At 34.5% G+C, this 21386-nt stretch overlaps 1 protein-coding gene across 6 annotated transcripts in view; it reads right to left on the bottom strand.

The window, feature by feature from the left end:
- The window catches only part of rols (zinc-RING finger and ankyrin repeat domain-containing protein rolling pebbles), a 33714-nt gene that overhangs the window by 7589 nt on the left and 4739 nt on the right, over positions 1-21386 (bottom strand). Inside the window, exons 2-6 of one of the 6 annotated variants that reach the window (XM_085488707.1) lie at positions 20537-20695; positions 1981-2351; positions 1215-1335; positions 949-1092; positions 669-809 (exon numbers count right to left, since the gene is read on the bottom strand). In XM_085488707.1, the coding sequence (XP_085344833.1) occupies positions 669-809; positions 949-1092; positions 1215-1335; positions 1981-2351; positions 20537-20633 (874 nt within the window). In that variant the 5' untranslated portion in view covers positions 20634-20695. Of the gene's footprint in view, positions 1-668; positions 810-948; positions 1093-1214; positions 1336-1980; positions 2352-3568; positions 3784-10543; positions 10657-11853; positions 12477-20536; positions 20696-21386 lie in introns of those variants that run through there. The other 5 variants (XM_085488702.1, XM_029301289.2, XM_085488703.1 and 2 more) reach the window with 5 other exon arrangements.

Genomic DNA, 21386 nt, shown 5'->3' with positions numbered 1-21386 from the left:
ACGTTATTATTATATTCATAAATATTTTTATATTGTTCAATTATTATTCTTCGTATCTGCCTAAATATTTCATTGTGCTTTAATACAAAGAACACGCTGCAAAACATAAGAAAACAAATGCTATGGCCAGGCATTTAAAATACACAATGATACAAATAATACTTTAAGGATATTTTGAAAATATCGCGCATCCTGTCGAATTATTATCCAGTTTTCAATTTTCTATTCTTCGATTAGGAAAAATTATAATTTAACATTAGTAAAAGTAAAGAAATGTTGGCAAATTTGGATTTCAAATCAGTGCAAATACTAATTATGAAAATCTCATTTAATTTGAAAATTAGTCATGAAAATAGAAAATGCGAGGAAAATAATATTTACATATTATTATCATCTGGATCGACAAAAGGACAAAAAGTCCTACGGTTCTAAAAGCGTATTATAATGAAAGATAATGGCAAACTGTGCGTATCATGCTTCTAAAGTGTTGCGTTACGAGAGATGTTATCGCGAGAATAAAATATTCGCGCGAGCGAACACCTCGTGACATGTGAGAAACTCGCGCGTGATAGCTCTTATAATGTTCCCTCGCATTCATTCGCAAACTCCAAGCATCGCGATATGTTTCAACAGCAATACACATGGAATTCGAAAGATATTCTCCCTGCCTGCGACTTTGCCCGACGAGCCGATGAGTTGATTCAATCCGTTGTTAGCCGTGCCTTGACTGCTGTTCCACAGAGACTTGATCTTGCCCAGGACGACACCGGGCCACGTCGCTTTTCCCTCCAAGGACGAGGTCATCCAAACTGCGTACGCGCGTGTGGGTTTTTTTACGTGAGATTCATTTAAAATTATTCCACACGACTTCAATCGCTAAATTTTCTCTTCGAGCAAACATGACATGTGTAAATCTATATTTTATTAAAAAAAAAGAAATAATTGTACCTGATAATGCGGAAGGATTATCATTCATGGTCGGCTCGGGCGAGGATGCGGTACGTCTCGAAGATTTCTGAGCGGCAAAGGAGCTTCTGAGTACTTTCGGGTTGAGGAAGAATCTTTTTCGTTGATTCGGCGGTGTCGGGCAACCTATAACATCGAGTTTATATATATATATATATATATATATATTTTTTAATAATAAATATTTCACGAAGATAGAATAGATATTAGATTAGATTAGATTAGATTTTATATGTATTTCAACATACTTTGTGTCATTTCAGATTTTTGTTGACTTTGAGAAATAGAAGAATCTGGAAGCGCCGAAGGTTTACTTCTCAAGTTCTTCGTCATCGTCACCAACGAGAGATTTTCTACCCCACCTCGCTGCTGAAAATAATGTAATAAATGATTAACAAGATTGGAGACTTTATATTTAAAGATGTATAAGATACATATATTAGGAAAATTGTGTGAACTGCTTCTTCTAAATATCTATTTAAATTTTTAGCAAGATTTTTAAGTGATTTAAAATGTAATTTTTAGGTTTGTGTTTCGATTCTTATAAAAAAATCACATACAACAGCAGTTATCAATCGAATCAAACGAAGAAGAAATATTAAAAGATAAGTCAAATTTGTATATATTAACATATATACAAAAAGTATTAATAATACAACACACATAACTTAATAAAACTCTAGCGTACATTTGTACAAAATTTCAATCGGATTTATTGACCATTGATCCGTTTGAAAGTTATTTAACTAAAAGTAACAAATACGATAAAGTATCCGTAATAATTAAAAGATTTTTATGTTTAATCATAAAAATGTCAATTGTTTGTTTTTACTTTTTCCATAAAAATATTCATGCATATTTAAACGTCTTGAAAAATCATAACATTTCATGTATAGCAGAACAAATTTGTTCTTTTAATATCTTCAACTTATTTAACACAGCACGTCATAAAAGATAATCGAAGATCTGTCTGCATATTATTGTTTCTTTTCATCGTCGCGCCAATATACTTACGTGCATAACTCGTGACGATAAATGAGCCCTCGTGGTGATTTTGGTGCGTGGTAGCCTGGGGCTGCCGCAGAGAGAATTCACCGTCGATGACTCATCGAGCCAACCGTCCGTGGGTGCGAAAACGGACAACGGAGCCGCGGAAGCATCCCTGAGAGTCGGTTCCTCCAGTCCGTCATCGTTATTGACATCGTAGTCGTGTAAGCAGAGCGGACAGGCCTCGCTGCGAAACAGGCAGGAGTAGCAACGTTCGTGACCGCAGGAGTCGATCAGGCGACGTTTCTTGCCCTTGTCGAACGGCATCTCGCAGGACGGGCATGTGGATCCACCCAGCATCCCTGTCGACTCGACCAACGCTCGTATCTGCGCCAGGTCTGCAAACGAACGTGCGATCGGTTCACATTCTGTCATCTCGATTATTCATCCGAAAATTGTGTACGATTCTGACGATTCAATGATCAGTTTTTTTTTTTTTCGCATGTTGTAAGTTATGTCCTGCTGAACAAAAAGTGTAACAGCCTCAAAGCTAAATATTGGATAGTTACTGAGTTACAGCCAGTCAAACAACTCGTAGAGTCCATGCAAGTTTTTTGTACTTTACTGGCTGTAAATTAGGTAACTATCTATTATCTGACTTTAAACTTATTCTATTTTTTTGTTCAGCTGATTTTACCAAGATGCAATTTTATACGATTAGTACGGGATTTTTGAATCTATATAAAATTCTAGGAGAAACTGAATCAGCTGATTTTCTCACATGTTCTAACTTAGGACTTGCTTTGAGGCTATTACATCTTTTGTTCAGCAAGTCATAAGCTATAACATGTGAAAAAAACAGCCAGTTCCATGAAAATATATATATATTTGATGCAAAATCCTTTGCTAAAAGAGATGTATGAAGAAGCATAAGAGAGACATAAGCATGGTTCTCGCAGCGAATGCATCTTCTGTGAATCGAATCGAATCAGTGTGCAATTTTATGAGACCGCTGGTCGTTTGACAGTAGGCCCATCTGTCATCCTGAGCAACTCGTTTCGAGCTCGGTATCTCGGTTAGCGGACACGATTCGTGTCGTGTCGAAGCAACGACGCTCGTTCATCACGAAATGCACAGATAAATTGAATAGAACGCGGATCGAACGCCACATATACTCTAAAGCATTCTAGAAAGTAAGGTCAAAAGGGGATCCCCGTTCGCGTATGTATATACATAATAATAAAGTGTGCTCAACAAGTATTCTTCTAGGTATTCTTCCGGATCATTATTTCCGTTATCACCCCAACTGACAAATGCAAGGTAGCAAAATTAGCTTCCGGATTTTCGGACGCGTACACAGATAGAAATATAAATGTTTAACGATTTGATTTATTCCGGAGGATCGGCAACGAGAGAACGAGAGATAAAAGAAACACACATGTGCATGAAAAGTTAATCTGTGTCTCTCCGCGAACACATAAAGATCGTGGACAAAGTGTGGCGAACAGGGAAACGGGAAGAGAGAAGGAAGTCGCACGACCCTTTCATGCCGGTAACTCCGCGTGAGGCAGGTGCAACTCCAGAGCCCGGGTTACCGTAAGCTGGGTCAACGCACTTGGGTCTGGTGCGAGCCGCGTGCAGAGACCTCGCTTCCACTTGTAAACTCGCGCATCGGTGTCGTTTTCTCCAGACTGACTCACAATCAGATGCGTCCCCAGTCTCGTTTAGTTTAGTCACGTGTTGATAGACGCCAATCGATATCTATTAGATATACGATATCGCCCAGCGATATCTGATCCATTTGTCCTTCGTAGCATTGTTAGTTGCACTTGATTTTTTTTCTATTTCGCGTATAGAGGAAATGAATTAAAATTACTTTAGCAATATGAACATTTATAATAAAATTACTGAAATTTTAAATAAAAATTTATATCCATTAAATACTTAAAAAATGCTCTTCATTCTCTTCAGTCTCTTACAAAAAAAAGTCATTTTAAAAAACATATCAAAAACTATGGAAACATAATAAAAAATAAAATTATTCCAAAAATTTATCAATAAAAGAAAAATTTTTTTAAAAGAGAAATTCTCCATTATTACTTATTATGCCACTTAAATTATGTAATTCATCGAAGAAAGTCGCAAGGAAAATGTTTAGACGTGAAGAGTTTACGTTCTCCTAATCCTCGAAGAAAGATCTAATAATATGAATCGATGATTAAGTAACAATAAAAATTCTTAGCTCTCTTTTGCACGAACGAATATCTGTCTTCGCGGTGCTATCATAAATCCTTTTCGGACATATAGACCTGAAAAGAAAAAAATCTTTTTAATCGCAACATGATTTAGCGATTAAACTTTCTATTATTCCATTATTCTCGTTATCGCAATCGATCGTATTCGTTTTGTCTTTCAATCGAGCTAATAAAATTGTTGCTAAAATTAGGTCTACATTAAAAAAAAAAAAACGACAAAACATTGCATTGTATTCTATTAAAAATGATCTAAAGAGAACCGGTGATCTCTCTCTTATTGCCTTCTATAAATCGTGCATAGAAAGTCGCTTCCTTTCGTCGGTGTGTTATTGTTAAAGCGGATCGATTCATTGTGCTGGCGCCAGTGAAACACGATCACGATGCCATTCGACGATTTTGCAACGGCAACTCCGTGTGAATACTCAGCAGAGGTAGACCTTTTCGTGTAAGAAATATATTCTCCAGTAATAAATTTTTTTGCACATACCTATAAGAAAAATTACATATATTCGAACGTCTCGTTCGTTTGATTCATTCGTGATGATATACGACGTATCCAGTCGACCGACATCGACTGAAGCGAGAACGGGGGCGATTAAAGCCTGTTCTCCAAGTGAGAGAATCAAGCGGAACGACATCCACACCACCAGCTACCTGCTGGACCAGCTTCCCCATCTCCGTTTCCGTTCCCTTTGCGCTCTCCCTCTCTCTCTCGTTCTCTCTCGCACCGCAAAGAAGTGAAGTCGGGCCTCGTAAATTGGGTCCCACAGACGACCTGACCCGAATCAGTGCCCAGACTTACTGCCGGAAGCCACTGTTTCTTTCTCATTCGCCAACAGAAGCGATTACTGGCAATTTCAGCGTAACTTCAAATTCGTGTCACGTTTTCCTCTCTGTACCCGGTCATCTTTATCAATTTAGTATATGACTTTTAAATTTTAAATTATTACTATTATATATTATCGTTTTTTTCATATTTTTTTGTATGGTGTCCTATGTATACCTATATATTGATTCAGAATTATTAAAATACTATTGAGCAAAAATGTTTTGGACGTTTAGCAGTATTCGAGAAAAATGACATGATTGTCAAGATACGTGTTGAAAAAAACCAGACACGTTCGATAGACTTTCGATAGACACTCGTACAATAATAACTGAAAACAGTAGGGGATTGTGGACCATAAGACGAAAAATGGCAGTTACTTGTTCGTTTTGGTTTCGACAAGTCACGTGTGTTAATCGTTATATTTGGTGCGCCCAGAAGAGTGAGAGAAAGTTACTCCATCGAGATACTCTCACCTACGGTCCTGTCGTATTTAAAATCGATGCCTTCGATATATATACCGGGAGGTTACGAAATTTCATACTCGATCATGGCTTCATAATAATGTTTTTTGAAAATAAATTATACTATAAGTGTAGGTCATAACGCTATAATATTTCAAATTAATGTAAGTATAGCTGTTTTCGTCAAAATTATTATTATCAATATTAATTGCTGTAAGCGTCTTTTAATCGCACAAAATTTGCGTTAATAATACTTATAAAGAATTTAATGATACCTTTTGAAATCTCTATTATTTTAACAGATTTATATATACATCAAATTCCCTATATTTTCCTGATATAAATCATAAAAATTTTGGAAACAAACTTGCGATCTGAAATATTTTTGTGAAAAATAGATTTTCAAATTGTTTACTACGGTCAAAGTTAAAATTGAAAAATTTAGTAAAACTATTATCTGTGCTGAGTGTGCTGAATTATGTACTTTGATGTCAAACATCAATCAAAAATGGGAACATATTTATTTTATGTGATATAAAAAATTAGCTGTCGGTGACGTCATTGCTGATAAAGCACATTAGATAACTTGGGGAATCTCATGCATCTCGCATTCATGACAGATAAAATATTAGAAAAACTTGCGCTTATCACTCAACTGCGCTCTTTTACGACCCGAAATATGGCGCAACGTGACACACACACACACTTGTTCTCGCAATTATTACCGTATTGCACAATGCGCGGAAATTCTTTTATTTTAATTTTATTTGCACTCGCGCGCGGACTGCGATAGAATCATTCTTACATTCACACACGCAAATATATTTTTAACAATATGAGTAATATCCATAGATTCTCGACCACAGATCTTAATGCCTTTATGTATGTATATGTATGTATGTATATGTATGTATATGTATGTATATGTAACGTTTACACACATGGCCTTCGAAAGCTTTTCGAGCTACATGTTCACACCGCAATTAATTTAGATAACAGTGTTATACCTGTCACGAAGGCTCAAATGCAATTCCTAGATAAATACATTTCGCAATCAATACATGGCACAAAAATCTATAAATCGCAGATTGAATGAAGTCGCTGTCGTAATAATTATGATCCAAATTATTTGATCCGAAAGAGAAAGCAGAGAAAATATTTATTATGTTTTTCGTAAATTTTTTTAAATCAAATTTATGTTCTTTTTAAGATTGATGCACATGCGTGCATTTCTAAATTCTTTGAATGATAATGATATTTTATTCTATTTTCTGTTTTCGTAATATCATAATATTCTTATATAAATAAGAAAGTATTTGCAAAGTATTTGTGCAATTATAATTAAACGTAAGTTTTGAAAAGAATATTAAATTAGTTACAGATAATTAATTCAATTGATAAATGCTAAATATAGTTGTGATTTAATATTATTAAAGTCAAAGAACAAAAGTTTCTAAATATACTTTGTATAAACAATCACGCCTAAAATCATTTGCATAAATCAATCATTTTGTTCACCGGATACCTCGACTACTTGTAAGAGTTTTCTTTATGTCTTTTACGTTTCCTCTATTTAGTCGTGTTTTTTTGGAGCAACGGGTTTTATTCGAGTGTCGGGTCATCTATGAATGAAACGATACCCCAAGCTTTCGCTGTGTGGTGTAACCGCAATGAACATTTCCCATTTGCAAGCAGGTTGAACACGTTTACGATTTATATAAGGCTTGGTAAACCAGACGATTCAGATTTTATGACACTATCGCGGATTTGTTTCTCGAAAGTAGCAATGCTTATCACTTGCTAAAATCCTGGCCCGATAATATCGTCTTGATAAATGAACTGAATGGCGTCAATTTTATTTGAGTCAGCAATCAGCCAAAAGTCAGAATTCTCGAGACGCGAGTAAATCATATTTTTATTTCAATTTATAAATATATAATGTATCGTATGATAGTTATTTCATTCTCTCGTTACATAAATCAAGAAATATATCATTGTGCAGGCGTATCTGATCGTGCTCCAGTTTTCCCTTCACGATTCACACGATTTCGTCAAATGCATTTAAGAGTGAGAAAGAGATCAATATATTTCGCGAACAATTTATATAATCATTTTTTGTCTCTACTAATATCAGAGATCAAAAAGAAGAGAATTGTTGCTTTTTATGAATATACTATGATTATTAAAATGTTTATAATAAGCGTGTCAGACTGGCTGGTTGTTGCTCCGTTTTCCTCTTACTCAAATTACAGTCGTTCACGCATGGGTTTGCATGTACTGTCACTTTATTTCGCAAAGAATTATGCGGAGACTGATAGAATTCTTTAGTAGTGAATAAATATGTGTATCGCGAGTTAGAAATAATTATTTAAATAAATCACAATCAATTGTATGCATGCCTAAGAAGTTTTAGATATTTCAAAGAAGATCTAAGGAACGATCGACATGGTGACAAGTCAAAAAGAGAATGTAAAATGTGAAGAAGCTGACACTATCGGCTATTGTTGGCCAAGTATATTTTCGGAGTACTAAGAAAAAAAGTAATGCGCAAATCGAATACCTTTGCGTGCTACGATATATGTATATATAGTTGAAAAGAAGCTCGCAATGATCGAAATTTTTTCTAACGAAAATTGCCTCTATTTTTCACATATTATTTATTATTTACTTATTGCTCTTAAATAACATAATTTACAAAAATATTTACGCTATATACAAAATATATGTTGTATGAGGGGTGAATTAAAAGAGAAAAAAAATATTTCTCATCAATTCCTACACTGAGTTCAAAAAATAAAATTTCTTGTGCAAAGAAATGAGTCAAACAACTAATATCGCGTGTGAAGTCATCGCGTATGTACTTTCTTCAAAGCCTATTTCGCGCTTACATATATAAGTTCGACATATTCAATGGATGCGCTATTTCTTCAAAAAAAGAAAAAAAGAAGAAAAAATGGCATCAACGACAAAGAAGTAATTTGGATATCTTTGTGCAACCGGATATTTTTCACGTTTGTGTTGGCGCCCGGAATGACAGGTTGCAAGACACCCTTCATCCTGTCGGGTCTTTATTCGCATGCTGCCAATACCGACTCGCGTAAACAGGTGTACGCGCATTTTGCACACAGGGATGCGTTTGCACAATGAGTGCACAATTATAAGTACGAGTCATGTTGAGAGTGTTAGAGAGCGAATTCGGGTTTTTTTTTCGCAGCCGCACCGTTTCTTTTCACGAGTTCTACCTCTCGAAAGGAGCCACTTCAACTGACCTACTTATTGATGTGATAGTATATTACAATATAAAGAATATACCTCTCTCTTCTCTCTCGTTCTCTTTTTTTTAAATAGAATTATGTACATATATATATATATATATATAATATATATATTTCTGTATTTAAGAAAATACGTATATATATTTTCTTCATGAAGGAAGAACGGGACATGTGTGTGATTTTAAAATGAATGTGTATATGTGTGCGTATAATTATAAAATTCAAGGCCATATACTCTCGATGGGAGATAGATGAGCGCATTTTAAGTGCAGGCGACAGGGAAAGTTAGACATCGTATACAGGGCAAGATGTGTGTTACAGGTGTGCACATTTCGCAACGATACAGGTTGTCATGAAATATCAGCGGATATAGCCTACTATAATTTTTCGAACTCAATATATATGTACATATATATTTCAATAGCGTGAGAAAGATTTATTCAGAGTTTCATAAAAATATATTTACGTTGCATATTATTTATAAATCTATAATTTTCTTTGTTATATTTCTTACATCAATTTTTATTATGTGTTTATGACATGATATAATTTAGAGATATTAATATATTAACAAAATATTAATTCTTTTTCAAATTAGTAGAATTTAAAAAAAAAATATAAATAACTACATTACAATTATCCAGGAAGACCAATGTAATAACTAACTTATATAATAAATTCTTTTCACGATACTTATGTTTATTAAATAATAAGGAAATAAAATCTCATGTGTATGTAATGTCTGCTTCATTCATACGTAATATCAAATGCTCGTGTGTATCTGCGATATATAATTGCGAAATATTAGCTAACATTTTTATTTATCTGTTCTTCTTGTATTTATAACATATCTCTTTTCTTATCATTCCAAGAAATTATAAAAATTGTTTAATGTACTGTAATAAAAATAAATTAGCATTTGTGAGAGACACACGCTGTCAAAGAAATATTAATGATAAATTGAAAACTTGTTAAGACTCAAGAGGCTGGCTCCGCTTTATATAGTTAATTCTGTCTCCTGATAATGACATCTTATCTACGACTCGACATGTGTCTCCATATGATTCAACATAACTAAATATAACGAAATAGAAATATATCGAGATTAATATGTTTCCTTTTTCTACAAAATTATTTCTTACGTTAATTGCATCCCAAATTTGATAAAGCATAGAATATTATTAATATAAGTAACGATTTGCACATGTGACGATAGAATGAAAATTGAATCATGTCAGTCGTGACACTTTCAATGTTTAATCACGTACGTAAAAGAATCTTTTTTCTCTCTTTGAGTTAAAATACTGTTTCAGTTACCGGAATTTCTTTTTATCGTAATGTTTTCTTTCGCGTAACATCAATGTTTTAAATCCATGGATTTTTGGTCGCCTTTTTATTCTTAGACTATATCTCTAATTTCGCAAATCTCTTTTGATACACGAATCATACCTTCAGCTTTCTCAGTATTTTAATTCGAAGAGTGAAAAAAATGTTCACGTACGTGATTAAACATCGGAAGTTTGCTTGCAATGAAACAAGTTCGCATTGTCGACTTTTGTTACGCCCAACATATGGTCGATAATAAATACGACGTTTTCGAAATAATGCATTCCATGGGAACCAGTTCAGCCGTCGCAGGCAGATCTACGAACATGTACGCGTATATACTTTAATAACGGAAGTTCGTCGTTCCACTCCGTGGCGTCAACCACCTATATAGAGACAGTGTCTTTAGTAGAAAATATATTCCAACTCTCATCAGATTCCCACCTTGAATTCACACTTTGTTCAACACTGACAAATCTCCGTGTCGTTCAATCTAAAGCTGAAGATTATTTCACTGAAAGACTAAATAAGATACTGAACTAACGCCGACATTGACTAAAGAACGAGACTGAAGATATGATGTGATGACTGACGGGATGATAAAGAAATTAAAAAACTCGGAAAAACTGCTTTCGTATGCACGGTTCTTATCGAAGAATATCGAGAAAAAAATACTTTAAGGTGAGAGAATTTTAAAGATATTTCTTTCTATCGTAATGTTTTCTTTCACGTAACATCAATTTTTTAAATCCATATGATTCAACATAAATCCATGGATTTTTGGTCGCCTTTTCATTCTTAGACTATATCTCTAATTTTGCAAATCTCTTTTGATACACGAATCATATCTTCAGCTTTGTCAGTATTTTAATTCGAAGAGTGAAAAAAATTTTCACGTACATGATTAAACATCGGAAGTTTCCTTGCAATGAAATAAGTAGAAAATTATCAAGTTAATTTGAGTTAAATAGTTAACGTTATTCATCTATCAACAATTCAATTTTGACGTCTGTATATGATTAAACTTATGTCATTATTTCATTCCTCTTGTGACATTTACAATGTTATCAAAACACTTCCCAAGAAAAAAACTTCAAAAATTGTATATCAATGATTTCTTATCTTTATAAAAAGAAACCATTTATATTTATACAATATCTTCTCTCATAATATCGCTTATCAAGCGTGACGCGTTGAGAAACGTTTGAGAAGACTTATTCACATAAAATTTAATCGCGTCTCTGATAATAAGCGACAGCACGCGATCTAAGCGCCAGGGAATCAACACAATTGCATAGTGCACGCGGCTGCATTCTCGTGGCTAGTAGATCATAAGCTCGGTTTTTTTTCCTCTCTTTACTTTTTCACAATTAGCGTATTGTGAATGCACTATGGTGCATCTCATTCATTAATTTAAAAATCGCACATTCCATATGCATAACAGTTCTCTATTTCATTAAAGTTGTCGCAGAATACACGGCCAAAAATACATACCGTGCAAAATTTAAAATGGAAATTTGACTGAAAGAATTTTATTAAAAATATGCAATTTGTCATTAGACTAGAGAAGGCTCATTTTGTGGTATTCTTCGCGGGTTGTTAAATAAATCTAATCTGTACTCGCGCGAGTTTTAACGCAAATGATTTTTGACGAAAATGATTTTTGACAAAGTGACATTAAAGATAAATTGCAAATGAATCCTGTGAAGAAGAGGAGACAAGGAACAAGCAATCTTCTTCAATCGTTAACTCACCAAGTACGGAGAGGCTGAGACCGGAGCCAGGGCGAGGCGGTCTGTTGGGGGGCGCCATGTCGCTTCTCTCTTCTCCTTATTTTCTCCTCTCTTTCCCTTTTTTCTATCTCTTCTCCGTTATATGGAAACGTCTCTTTCTTATTCTCCCTCACGTACAAATATGTATTTTAATCCGATAAAAAATCGCACAGTGCAACACACTCGAATCATATACATATCCACACGCGAGCGAAGCGAGTAGCTTATGTAGAACAGTGATGCTGAAGAGATGAAATCCCTTGAAGAGATGTAAATCCCGAAGCGCGCGGTCTCACACCTGTGACATTCACCGCCAATTTATGTCTAATTACGGAGCGCGATAATGAGCAGTGAGAAGAGGCATTCGGTCTCGCCGGGACTTTCGACGCATCTTGATCATTTTTTTCTTTTTTTTTTTAAACCATCGATGAAACGTCAAGCACACGTGGGCGTGCGAGACCAAGGTTCGCGGCGCACTGACTGACTGACTCGCGGCTAAGCTCGAGCGAAGCGCAGCGCAGCGCAATACGGCGTGTTAGCGTGGTTGTCTGATTGGCCAGCAGGTCGACCGACTGGTTGACTGGTGGCTTGGCTAGCTGGTGGCTCGCTCCGACAACTTCGCCGATCCTCACGGTCGTTCTTTCACGACGAGAGCTCTCTCTCTCTCTCTCTATCTTCATTCGTCTCTCGTCCTCTCTCTTTCTTTCTCTTTCATTTTTCGTTGATCTCTCTCCCGCGTCTTTTTCATCCTCCGCCACGCTGAAGCCGGCGCATGCGTATCTGCAAATTGTTGGGATTGCCGAAGACCCTTCTTCTGTTCTCGCGCCTTGTACATTCGAGTCTTATGGAACGTGCAATATTCTCTAATCGGTGGACATTTCTTCAATGCATACAGCATTTCTTGTACAAAAGGTTAGAAAAGTGACAAATAAAGTGTGATTAGAGAGAACCAGTTGAACTATAGAAGATACATGTTGCGAAAGAGGATAGTTTTTCGCAGGTCACCAACTATGAAATGTCTCTAACAAATCGTTCATGAGTATTACTATTTTTCTCCAGATTTCCTAATGAATGATACATAGAATAAATTGTGATCGGCAATGAAAGAATTGGTGTTATTAAATAGATTATTATGAATTTTTGCACGTATTTGCGGATGCATCAATGATAGAAAAAATAATATTCGATCAGCCATTCACCGTAACAGATGTATCTGTATTTTCTAAGATTCCTGTTTAGCGTTTATTGATTTGCGAATCATTACTTTCTACTTTCACATCCTAACTTAATACCTGTTTGATCTTCATGTGCGCACTAGCGCGCTTTTTTCCTCCGTTGCATCGGAAGGTCATCAAGGAGTCCGTAGGAATCCTAGGATGAACAGCTCCGATGATCGCAGTGAAGAAGAGAAAGGATACATCAAGAAAGCCAATGTGCATCCACTATATATCTAGTCTTGGTCTAGTAGACGATACCCAGCAAATCTTACGCGATTTCATATTGCTTCCAGATCGTTGACTTTTCTTCGCGAATCGCTAAGAAGCCAATTTTTTTCGAAACATTCTTCAATTATTATAATTTCTAATTTAAAGCTTTGTGCGAATTAAAAAATTAAAGTATCAACAGACATAGCATTAATTTTCCTCAAGTCATCCACCTTATTCTGTTTATTTTTCTGTACCAGTCATGTTATATGCTGATTGGCAAATTTTCATCTCGTCTAAGCGACTTAAGACTGCACATTTCAAATTTGCAGTAAAAATCGCATTCTAAAAATAAAATAGAAAATTTATAAAATAGACGTGATTTACTTTAGAATGATATTTTTCGGAGATCAAATTTTTGTTTCTTAAAAGCCTGCATTAACAAAAACCAGTAGCCTAATCGCTAAATTGGTACCAGCATATTTATTATGTCATTTACGATAATGAGTAATTTAAATGCAACATTGCGTGAATCCCGACAAAACACGTATTGATATTAAAATGGTAATTTTATTTGTAAAAAAAAAAAAAATTTGCGGATGAATAAGATTCCATGATAAAATCTAAGCTAAGTAATGGTTTGCTCTCTATTAATGACATGAGTAAGAGAGAGAGAGAGATACGCAACATTAAACATACATATGTCATTTTTTGCAATTGCAAGATGCAACGAAGTTTTATAAAAGAAACTTGATTATAAGGAAGGGTGTAACTGCGAATTAACGAATTGCCGCAGTTAGTCTCCGACGTGCAAATGTATAGAAGTTGTACGTCGTTGCACCTTTCTACGTGGGTTAGTGCAGCGGATGCGGGTGGGCGGACCGGGATCGGTCCACGGTGGTGCGACCCAGGCAGGCAGGGGCCCACATTGAAACGAGCATCGGTAATTAAACAAGCACCTCGCTCGACGGACTCGTCATTAAAAACAACGACGACGTTTCGCGTCACGCTCTGCCGGTTTTGCTTCTGCTCCATGTGTAGAGACGTCATGCGATAATATTCTAATATACATAAATAGGTACACATGCTGTCTAATTAAATATTTAGTAAAGCCAAATTTTTACGTCAATTTACGTCAATGATTTTAATTTAAAAGTGATTTTAGACAAAACTATTTATAGAACAAAAAACGATGAGCAGATTTGCAGAACTTTGTCTTTTTTGAAATTTTATTTCTCGATAATACGACACCAAATTGTATCAATTTTTTACTTTATCTTTGAACGATGATTAAAAGTTTAAAATAAATTATTAAAAACTTTAATCGGAAAGAAACGTTATAACAAACGTAGTAAAGTTGTAAAGTTGTATACAAAGAGTAAAAAAAAGTCATGCCTCGGCCAGCTCGTTTCAAGACGGACCTTATACGGACCCCGACATAAGGCTCAGTCCTGAACAAAAAGAACCGTTGCATATAACACGCGCTGTATAACACGCGTTCGATAGATTTTATTGGCAATCATCGAACCCAAGTACATTTTACTTGGCTTAATCTTTGCCTAACGGATTCCAATTCTGTTCCCTTGCAAACGCTCTAAATACAAGCAAAGATGTCTAAAATTTGTAACGCTTGTGCAATAGAAAAAAACTACTCTATTTATATTTTTCTTCTTTAAATTAATTTTGCAAAACAAGAACTTGAATAAAGATGATAAAATAAAAAATAACATATTTTTTCATTCAAAGATAAAAATAAAATTCTATTATGACCACAAATGGATTTGATACCCGCGATGCGGTTAGCGGTTAGACGATCCGCAAGTTCGAGGAGAAATTGTTTTACAAGCGATAGTACATACTAAAACTCAAATAAAATACACAATACTCAACTAAAATAGGTACACAATATTACATACATTCTAATAATGAAAAAAAAAATTAAATTTTATTCCGGAGAAATAAATATACTTTTCTTTTTCTTTATTGAATGGAATGCAGTACCATGCTGTAACTGTAGGATCGAAAATTATTCGCGTTAGTTGAAGCTCCACCGCCGTATTAGGTACAATTGGATGTGTGGGCAATGTTAAACGTTAAATCGTTCCGCTAATCGTCACGATAAAACACGATGCGACGATTGTTGTTCGCCCACGACCGAGTTTCCTGCGTAAGACTAATGAAAAGAATGCGATCTGGGATTAACGACGGATTAAATAATAATCACGGCATGATTAAATGGTGCGATGCAACAAATAAATTGCGATAAACAGTCCTCGTAATTTGCAGTGGCTTTTTATTTTTTTATTTTTTTTTCTCTTTTCTGGTAGACGACAAACATAACGATTAAATCTTGGTGTACAACCTATTAGTATATATTGCAAGCCAGATATCTGAGAATTCTAAAACAAAAATGTATCTCGATTGATAAAAAGAAGAAAAAGAAGAAGAAGAAATATAGTCGCTATTTATCTCCATCATGAGAGCTTATAAATCGCGGCAATCTAGAAATGAATAGGTATATTAAATCGGTGTCTCGCGCGTTTATAGCTTACTAATAAACATCATAGTTGCAACCACAAGATTTCTCTCTCACCGAAAACATTTGTCATATTTTTACCGCGATAATGTTGTTAAATATAAAAATTGAATGCCAAGAATAACCACGGAGTAACCATTATTCGAAAACAAAAGACTCAATGTTTCCTCAGTATCCTCAATGTCCTCTTGTGTCAACTCGCTATCGCATCTTAATCATATTTCGTAATATATTTCGTGGTTTCATAATGTAAAGTAACAAAATATGTTTGTATTGTTCTGGTCTATTATGACGAACTTAACCATTAAACATTTACCATAATCTATAATATTGAAATAACGTTTTTAAGTACGTTTTGTCGTAGCATTTATTCACGGATCTCTCATCAAATAGAATCTATTTTATATTTACAGTCTGAATTTTATATTACAGGATGTCCTGTAATTAATGATATAATCGCGAAAATATTTCTATATGATAAAATAAGTCGAACATTTATAAGATAAAGTGTTTTTATATAAAGCTTTGTTTCCAAGAAAAATAATTTTAAAATATACAAAATTAATAATATATATGTATATGATTTTACACAAATGTCAAATAAACAGTAAAGGTTTTACGATAGCAAAATACCTGCTGACAGTGTGAATCAGTTGTTTCGCGCAGTAATGGCACTTGTATAAAAAACATAAATTGTTCCAATCATTAAGAATTTCACGTGTCATTTCATATTTGCACGCAGACATGAATTATTAAACCACAAATTATCAAATATAAAATGACAGGGGTTTCTCAGACTTTTATAGTAAAATACACTAATCGAATTTAATCGAATTAAAATTGTAGGAAAATTAAATCGCTAGAATACTTGTCATAAGTCGCGATAATGTTTAATCTATTTTAATAAAGAAATAAATAATTTCGTATATCAAACTGATCGACTATACCATAGAACGCATCGCGTGCTTCGCATTCCCGACTAGTGGTCTAAGAACGGAGCAATTTCTCTCCCTACCTAAGGGTTAATCACAGAAAAGGGGAACGAAAAAATTTCTTGGGCCCGCGTCCTTCGGTAGGTAGACACGTTTTGGGGAGCTCGTCGACTCTCGCGGGAACCTTCTCGCTCTCAGGCCTGTTCCCTCTCAAAGAACTCTTCATCGAAACCATTCCAAGAGTAGGGCCAGCGGAGATTGGGCTGAGAGAGAGAGAGAGAGAGAGAGAGAGAGAGAAAGAGAGATTCAAATGTTTGGAGAGGATAATACTTAAAGAAGATTATCTCTTAGAGAAGAAAGGAAGAAAGAAGTGCTCGCAAACCTCTGTAGTTGTTACCGCTGAATGTTTAACATTCCTAAGATTAATGCTTTGATTAAGCTTTCGGAGTGATTACATTGATTTGACTTGCGAAACTTACTGGAGAGATAAAAGAGCTCCGTGATAAATTCCTGCTCATGTTCTGCGTCATAAAGTCTCCTGTATATCGATTCAGTTCATTGGCGTGGTGCGAGAGACAGCTTGAGGACCTTCTGAAACACATACCGCGGAATCGGCGGACCAACAACGTGGGGATACACCTAGTTCGCCCACACGCGAGTGTCCACACGCGTGAACGTAATTTTACACGCGAGTGTGCGCGTATACAACAAACTCTTGCACGGGCAGGGAGAAGGGAAAGGAGGAAGAGGGTCCGGTTCTCCATCAGGTTGCTACATTCATACCGACCAACCGTGCATGCGAATTAAGCACCCGTCGTTGGAAGAGTGCGCATCTCCTCCACTCTGCACGAACAGTCGCTTACGTAGATATAGTCACGCAAAGGCAGCTATGACACTGACAGATCATCGTCACGTGTCTAACTGTAGTCGAAGAATTTTTCAAAAGTTGCATTTTTTCATCTTTCCCGACTTACGCCTCTAATAGCACAATATATCCGATAAATACTTAGAGTATATCCACAGGACATTCGAACATCCTCAGGATGTTCGAAGAAACGTCTTCGGGATATGTGTGCTGTTAAGGGCGTAACTATGCCAAAATACAAATGATAAAATAAAAAAGTCATCTGCAAAAAATGGTGACATTACTTTTGATATTTTGACATGTGAAACATTTTGATCAGTTTAGTCTTCGTGGATCGTATCTTTTACGTCCGTCCCTATATACGAAGCGCCTCATTTGCAACATAATATATGCGGAAGTACGTCTGCATTTGGTTTTGAATGGACGGCTTGGTATTTATAGGCGTCTTAAAAATTACCCGGTCTTTTTAAGCTTATACAAAAATTGTCATTGGCACGTATATCGTCTTAAAATAATTTGAAAATATTATCACGCGTTCCTTTAGATAAGTAAAAGTTTTTAAATCCCTGAGAGAAGAAAGAAGGCAATCGCTCATGTTATCCTAGAGGTAACACAAACATATACGCAGAGTCGCCCACGCGTCCGGCAACACTCTCGCCTGTTCATTCATTCGCTCTCATATCCCTCTTTCATTCAAATATACTTCGATATACTTTGATCGCTCGTATTCACCAGGTCCCTCTCGTAGATAGCTCCGCGTGTAAGTATGCACATGTGCGTTATCGTAGTACAGAAATACACGATGCGTATATCGAGCACCAGTTTGACGTCTTACGTCTTGAGATTATTGTATCTTAAGAGGCATGTCATCATGTTCCATCTACGCTCTTTGCTCCTGGCAATTGTTCGTTTATTTGTTGATTTCCTGCCTCGTTTAAATATCTAGCAAACATCTTGACGACGCGTTAAATCTTCGAAGATTGCTCGTGAAAATCTAGCAATGTCGGCGCTCCGTTATCAGATAATATTAATAAGAGAGAATTTCGCCGAATTTCGTAATTATTTTGAAAATCTGTCATATGGAGACTAGAATACTAAAATTAAATTTTGATAAAAATTACTTTACTTTGTCGATGCGTGATTACATTTTATTTAATTTTCTTTTTCATTCACATGCACATAGCAATGAATTCAACATGTAAAAAAAACAAGCAACCCAGACAACACTAAGTCCAAAATTAGCGCATAAGATATCTTAAAGATATCTTTAAGATGTCTTTTTGAAATATCACATCATAAGATCTCTTACAGCTGTTTTAAAAATTTTTTAATGGTATCTTATGCGCCAATTTTAGACTTGGTACTGTCTGAGAATTTATTTAAAGAAAAGAAAAATTATGCATAATTTGCTAATTATGAGAAATAGTTTTTTCCATATTCTGTGATTTTCTCAATTGAATTAATACAATGTAAATAATTGATTTAATATGTTTATCTTGAATTATTTCTTTGTAAAATAATAATACCGTTGATTCAATCATATGCATATTATCTCGATGAAAGTGTCATGATGCGAGTAAAGGTTTCGAGCTGAGGCAGCGTATCGCTTCAGGCCAAATTAACACAATCACGAAAGATTGTATGTATGTATGTACATGGTATTTCATATATATATTTCGATAATCAAGAAGAAGTTAAAAAACTACGGTCATAAAACAATTAGAAACTACAGAAGAAACTACAGAATCTATAGCCTGTATCTAAAAAAATCTTGATATGAATTACGAATGTTTTAACTGCGAGAACTATGGGAATATATATGCATTTATGTAGTTGTATTTATTATTTTCCGTATCATTACTTATTGTAGTTACACACACTGACATGTATATATAATAACTGTAATTACCGTAAATCATATTAATATGAGTCAGTGTTAACATAATCAAGTTTGTATTTTGGATTATTATAAATAATGATGCATTTCAATAATTTTCACGTCTCAGAAATGCATAAATAAATAAAAAGATTTTATAAGGCTATCCTCACTGTAACCATATTAAATTATGATGTTAGAAGTGAGAAATTATAGGAATTTTATTTTTGCGAAATACATTAAAATAAATAAAGTTTTTAAATGCTTATTGAATCACTCATGTTTGATAATGTAGATTAAAGTAGGCTAAAACTCCCTTTTCGTCTCTTATTCAAATATTAATTAATAATTGTCTAAATAACTCTGCATTTGTTCTACATTTTTAGCGAAAATAGATCTTACAACAATTGGCTAAAATTGATTATTTATTAAATGTAAACCTAAACGCGAAATTGCCCTACGTACACATTACGTTTCCAAAAATGGAGTTGAACGTGGCGATCCATTCAGATGCATATGTCTTACACCCACGTGCATGCTGTACTTACGCGCGATCTTTTCACGTTCAAATTCGGAAGTTGCGTAGGTACATTTCAGGTGTGATTCAGAAGTTCTTGACTCATTTTCAATCGCATTTAGCTTGACTTGAAAGTAATATTTATAATCTTATATCCCTCTAATACAAATCTATACTAATCACCTTCGTCAGTTTGTTTTTTTCACGTCTTTATCCGATTAATAAATAATTAAAAAATTAATTTTCGTAAAGCGTACTTTAGTATCAAATTTTATATTGTTGCCGCATCAATCAGTGTTTATTTTTGAAAAAGTGATGTAGAAAAAATAGATATAGAATTATCACTCGGGTGATAATTCGAAACGTCTTATCGTTCGCCAGTACATTTGCATCGACTGCTCGCATTTATTCCATTTTAAATGACAACAATCTACATGGTCGACGAGAAATTGCGGAATATTGACAGCCCAGTGTCTTACGTGGAAAATTTTAATTTTAATTTTGTAAAGACTCACCATTATTGTAGACTTCGACATTGACCAATGTCTCCTCATCGTCAGTGTCAGGTCCGAGGGACACCGGAGTGTATACGATAGAATCTCTCGATTTCATTTTTCGCTCTTTCCCACTTCAATTGGATTATATTCTTATTTCGCGGTACATTCGGCAACAGACTGAAATGCAAAGTAAATTTATTAATTTTTAATTTTTCTCTTAATATTTTATATAAAAAATATAAAAAAATATTCGTAATATAAAAAATTTTAATCTCTTTTAATAATAAATAAGAACCCGAAGCTAGAAAAATAAAAAAATCACTCTAATAAATAATAAATAATAAATAACTATATATACATACATATTGCAATGAAAAATGCAATAAAATTTTGCATCCGCATATATAAAATATGCAAAAATCGTATGATAAAATTAAAGTTCGCGTGACTCGAAATGCCAAATATAACTGTACAGCAACTGTAGGGATTTCCGCAGATTTTTCTTTCAACTCTATGTTTCGCGTTTTACATTTTATAAATATCATACATGAAATTGCATTTTTTTCTAAACTTATAATTCTGCTTGTTTTATTATCAATTATTTGACTATTTATAATTTATATCTTAACAAGTCATCTGGTTTTCATCGTTAAAAGCCTAGTTCAAGGTAATATTCTGCGAATCCATATGATTTTATTTTATCAATTTAATTAAATGCCTTTCCCCTCTAGAAATTAGATAAGGATATCACTAGAACCAGTCTGCTCGTTTTATATTTTATAAGTATAAGATGATAAGAATGTATAGTAGAGAATAAAATCGTGAACAAAAAGTCAAAGTATTGTATATTTGACTATCTTCTAAGCTT

The sequence above is a fragment of the Nylanderia fulva genome, unplaced genomic scaffold (assembly GCF_048542155.1).
Source record: "Nylanderia fulva isolate GAGA-0341 unplaced genomic scaffold, ASM4854215v1 Scaffold7, whole genome shotgun sequence".
Classification (NCBI taxonomy): domain Eukaryota; kingdom Metazoa; phylum Arthropoda; class Insecta; order Hymenoptera; family Formicidae; genus Nylanderia; species Nylanderia fulva.
This window is presented reverse-complemented; position numbering and strand designations above follow the sequence as displayed.